The following is a 5,156-nucleotide window of genomic DNA, read 5'->3' on the forward strand; positions in this document are numbered from 1 at the left end:
CAGCTAATTTGCTAATCCTTTATGAAGTGATTTGTGAGCTCTATCTAATTCACTTTTTGGTGTGAACAGAATATGAGTATGATTGATACACATTGCCACGACACTTCCTTAAACCCATAGGGCTCCTTAAATTAAAAGCTAACATCCTTATGAACATCACTTCAGCATAAAGTTCATGTTCATACGCGATTAAAATATAAAACCGAAAGTTTCACAAATTGATATTGTACTTGTATTCCTTATGCTTTTCTCAGGCCAAATTTGTTGGATATGCCGGCTTTTCCCCGCATTATCTACTCCTCATTATTGTATTTAGTAACAGACACTAGTTTTCATTATTCGAATTGGTCATGACAGACATGCAGCACCCCAGTAAGCCCACGTAGAGGGACAGAAAAGCAGTGACAACAGAAACTGATTTAGGTAACGAATAAGAAATATGTGGGTGTGAGATGAAATAGGATTACGCAATCCTTTGGACTATCTTTACACTTTGCTTCCACCACAAAAAGTAGAGTAGTATTACGCTGTGGCAGTAGTGAATTTAATTAATTTATCAAATACATGTAGAATGGAATATAGTTCACTGGATTTAATAGTTAAAAATATGTGTTTGTTTTTTAAAAAGTTATGAGTTTAAAATTAAAGTGGGTAGAGTATGTATGTATTAGCATTCATTTTAATTAGAAAAAGTTTGTGTTTGATTCTCCAAGCATTGTATCAAGTGTATCTATGTATCATGACAACACTGTATTGTCTTATAAAACTAATGGAAGTTTTTTTTTCTTTTTTCTTTAAATGTCATCTAAAGTTTTTATTAGAGATTCATATCCATCGAAATAATATTTTACATTTGATTCTCCAAGTAGTATATCTTTGTGTCACAAAAAAACTTTGGGCCTAATGGTTAAGAACATGCAGTCAGCAAGTTCAAATTTAGAGTTGTTGGTATGTACACCTTCTTAGATTTAGTAGTCAAATTGTTGCGCAGAGATAGATCTCCATTGTCTCACAAATAGGAGATCTCATGAGCCAATTTGGTATAAGCTTGGCTATAACCTTAAAAACAACTTATTACTAGCATTTGCACCACATGTTGCAAAGAAAACGCCGTAAGGCAATGATGAGAAACAATAGCATAGAAGAAAGAAGTCAAAAGTCTATGCAATTTTGTTTCTTTATTGATGTTTTTTTTATCATATGTTATGTTTCAGGGAGATTCCAATGGGGATATCTTCAAAGTGAAGGATTTATGAAATATTTTGAAATTTTTTTGCCCGGAACTAGAGAGAACACTAATGTAGAAGTGATGGCAATGTCTATGGTAGACATGGAAGAAATTACAAAGAGATATTCCCAATTGTGAGATAAAAGGGAAAGTTGGTTGTATGGTGAATTTTGGTGCAATGAGCTCTTCTTCTTCAAGTACTTCCCATGGCCCTGTTGTTCCAACAGGCTCTGCAAAGATGAAATTGATCGAAGAGCCCCTTATAGTGGGACAGGATAAAGCATTTTCGATTCTCGAAAAGCTGGTGTTGTTGACAAGGGTGGATCCGGAAAAACTCTTCTTTTGAAGACGCTCTTCAATAGCCAAAAGGTACGCAATAATTCTAAGGATGGTTTATTACTTTGGCTCACTGTTTCCCAAAGTCCCTCTTTTACAAGTCTTAGAAATGCACTCCGTACCCAAATAGCCACACAAAAAATGTAAATTTGGGCGAAAATATGAATGAAGAAGAGGTAAAGCGATGGTTGAATCAGACAGTGCACCAGAGCACCAGGTTTATTCTGTTCTTAGATGATGTATGGGGATGCAATGCTGCAGAATTGTTAGAGGAATTAGGTGTACTGTGCCCTGTAAGGAACCACTCTACCTCCAAAGTCATTGTGAGTTCCAGGGTTCGCGCTGCACTCTTAAAAACAGGTGTCGCAGATGAATACACAATAACAATGGAGGACTTGTCGGAAGATGAGAGTTGGAAGTTGTTTGCTTGTCACACTTTTCCATATAATAATGGAAATCTACCAGCAAACATAGAAGAGGGAAAAGCCAAGCTTGTGTGTAAAAGGTGCAGAGGGCTTCCCCTCGCTATCAAAGTGGTTGGCAGGGCAATGGCCGAGAGTACTCATCCACAACAGTGGGAATGGGCTGTCCAAAGGCTGCCAAACGTGGACAGTGTGTACAATTGTGTTAGGTTGAGTTATGATGCACTCGGCTATGAGGATGCTGACCTGCAATTGTGCTATTTATATGGAAATCTGCCAGCAAACATAGAAGAGGGAAAAGCCAAGCTTGTGTGTAAAAGGTGCAGAGGGCTTCCCCTCGCTATCAAAGTGGTTGGCAGGGCAATGGCCGGGAGTACTCATCCACAACAGTGAGAATGGGTTGTCCAAAGGCTGCCAAACGTGGACAGTGTGTACAATTATGTTAGGTTGAGTTATGATGCACTCGGCTATGAGGATGCTGACCTGCAATTGTGCTTTTTATGTGTAGCTGCAAACATCTTGGAAGACGCAATCGTTCATGTCCAGTTGGCGATTCAGGTATGGATAGGGGAAGGCTTACTTGTCAAGAAGACGTTGGAACATGAGCATCAACCCGCTTATGATCCGTTCGAGCTGGGAAGATATTATCTCAATATTTTAGCAGATCATTGTTTGATCGAGCCAATGATGAGAGACTTTGATGGGCAAGTACTCTGTTTCAGGGTGCATGACTCCCTGCGTGATATGGCAATTGGAATCGCAGAGGAGGAAGAAAATTTCTACTACCGTGTGGGTAATGGTTTGACAGCTGTGAATGAAAATGAGTGTTTGGGCCGCATTCGGCTTTTGTTGAGCGAGAACAGATTGACTTCTTTCCCCTAATCACATCGTCTACACAAATATGCTCGTTGCTTCTCAGTGGAAATACATATTTAACAAAGATCCCAACAAGGGTGATCAGGAGTATGATCTCCCTTAAGGTGTTCTCTTTAAGTGGGACGTCATTGAAATCATTGCCAAAGAGTATTGGGTGTTTGGAGCAGCTAATATATTTGGGTTTAAGACACATGCCCATCAATACGTTACCTGCATCTTTTACCAGTCTTGTAAATCTGGAGATCCTTGATCTTTCCTATTCTGCCATCCAAGAATTACCGTCCGCCATCCATATGTTGTGATCTTTAAGGAAATTAATCTTGGAGGGATGTAGAGATCTGCAATTTCTACCTCCCTGTATCTCAGGGCTTACCTCTTTGGAGCATTTGGAAACTTATGGTTGCAAGGCTTTTTTGGAAGAAAGATAACGATACCAGATGGAAAAAAAAACAGCTTCTATCAACAAATTGGCAAGTTTAACACAACTTAAAACATTACAACAACAAAATAATGAGGAAATTATTAGTGATGGCACACTGGGAAAGATGACTCAAATGAACTCCCTCACATTGTCACTCATAAAGCTGGAAATTCTACCCAACGATATAAGAAACATGTCAAAATTGAGAAGACTGGTATTATTAGAATACTTTCACTTGGTTAAAATGGATTATAATTTTTATGACTTTCAATATTTGGGCTATCTTAAATTTGCTGGTTGTCATGTCTTGGAAGAACTTCCACATCTACATAAACTCAAGGGTTTGAGGCAATTGGAGATCATTGAATGTCCTAGAATAAGTTTGTTTCCAACAAAATTTGGTCGCAAAGGAGCATTTCCTCTTATGGAAACATTTTCTCTTGCTTGGCTACCTACATTAAAGGAGTTGCCTGTAATAGAGAAAGGTGCAATGGCTTCACTTAAAATATTTACTATAATGGCATGTACAACATTAAATATATTACCAGAGAGTTATATGGATCTGAAGACACTTCAGAAAGTAAGAATTTTTGGTTGTCCAATAAGAAATATAGGAACTAGAGAGAACACTAATGTAGAAGTGATGGCAATGTCTATGGTAGACATGGCAGAAATTACAAAGAGATATTCCCAATTGTGGGATAAAAGGGAAAGTTGGTTGTATGGTGAATTTTGGTGCAATGAGCTCTTCTTCTTCAAGTACTACCCATGGCCTTGTTGTTCCAACAGGCTCTGCAAAGATGAAATTCTTCTTCAAGTACTTCCCATGGCCCTGTTGTTCCAACAGGCTCTGCAAAGATGAAATTGATCGAAGAGCCCCTTATAGTGGGACAGGATAAAGCATTTTCGATTCTCGAAAAGTTCCGGAAAAACTCTTCTTTTGAAGACGCTCTTCAATAGCCAAAAGGTACCCAGTAATTCTAAGGATGGTTTATTACTTTGGCTCACTGTTTCCCAAAGTCCCTCTTTTAAAAGTCTTAGAAATGCACTCCGTACCCAAATAGCCACACAAAAAAATGTAAATTTGGGCAAAAATATGAACGAAGAAGAGGTAAAGCGATGGTTGAATCAGAGAGTGCACCAGAGCACCTAGCTTATTCTGTTCTTAGATGATGTATGGGGATGGAATGCTGCAGAATTGTTAGAGGAATTAGGTGTACTGTGCCCTGTAAGGAACCACTCCACCTCCAAAGTCATTCTCAGTTCCAGGGATCGCGTTGCACTCTTAAAAACAAGTGTCGCAGATAAATACACAATAACAATGGAGGATTTGTCGGAAGATGAGAGTTGGATGTTGTTTGCTTGTCACACTTTTCCATATAATAATGGAAATCTACCAGCAAACATAGAAGAGGGAAAAGCCAAGCTTGTTTGTAAAAGGTGCAGAGGGCTTCCCCTCGCTATCAAAGTGGTTGGCAGGGCAATGGCTGGAAGTACTCATCCACAACAGTGGGAATGGGTTGTCCAAAGGCTGCCAAACGTGGACACTGTGTACAATTGTGTTAGGTTGAGTTATGATGCACTCGGCTATGATGATGCTGACCTGCAATTGTGCTTTTTATATGGAAATCTGCCAGCAAACATAGAAGAGGGAAAAGCCAAGCTTGTGTGTAAAAGGTGCAGAGGGCTTCCCCTCGCTATCAAAGTGGTTGGCAGGGCAATGGCCAGGAGTACTCATCCACAACAGTGGGAATGGGCTGTCCAAAGGCTGCCAAACGTGGACAGTGTGTACAATTGTGTTAGGTTGAGTTATGATGCACTCGGCTATGAGGATGCTGACCTGCAATTGTGCTTTTTATGTGTAGCTGCAAAC

General features: G+C 39.4%; 1 protein-coding gene across 1 annotated transcript; it reads left to right on the forward strand.

Annotated features, from left to right (window-relative positions):
- Nucleotides 1-1,725: 1,725 nt before the first annotated feature.
- On the forward strand, nt 1,726-2,868 carry LOC149258892 (putative disease resistance protein At5g63020). Its single transcript, XM_089440818.1, has 2 exons — nt 1,726-2,359; nt 2,495-2,868. The coding sequence occupies exons 1-2, from the start codon at nt 1,726-1,728 to the stop codon at nt 2,866-2,868; spliced, it is 1,008 nt and encodes a 335-aa protein (XP_089296944.1).
- Nucleotides 2,869-5,156: the final 2,288 nt, after the last annotated feature.

The sequence above is a fragment of the Pinus tabuliformis genome, chromosome 6 (assembly GCF_031772625.1).
Source record: "Pinus tabuliformis cultivar Carrire ecotype Pingquan chromosome 6, CPIR1, whole genome shotgun sequence".
Taxonomy (NCBI): Eukaryota; Viridiplantae; Streptophyta; class Pinopsida; order Pinales; family Pinaceae; genus Pinus; species Pinus tabuliformis.

Excerpts from the sequence above, each read along its gene's own strand:
- LOC149258892 (XM_089440818.1), top strand. The coding sequence starts at position 1,726 with ATGAATGAAGAAGAGGTAAAGCGATGGTTGAATCAGACAGTGCACCAG. Across the intron at positions 2,360-2,494 it reads TGGCAGGGCAATGGCCGGGA|CTGCAAACATCTTGGAAGAC; the intron begins GTACTCATCCAC and ends TTTTATGTGTAG.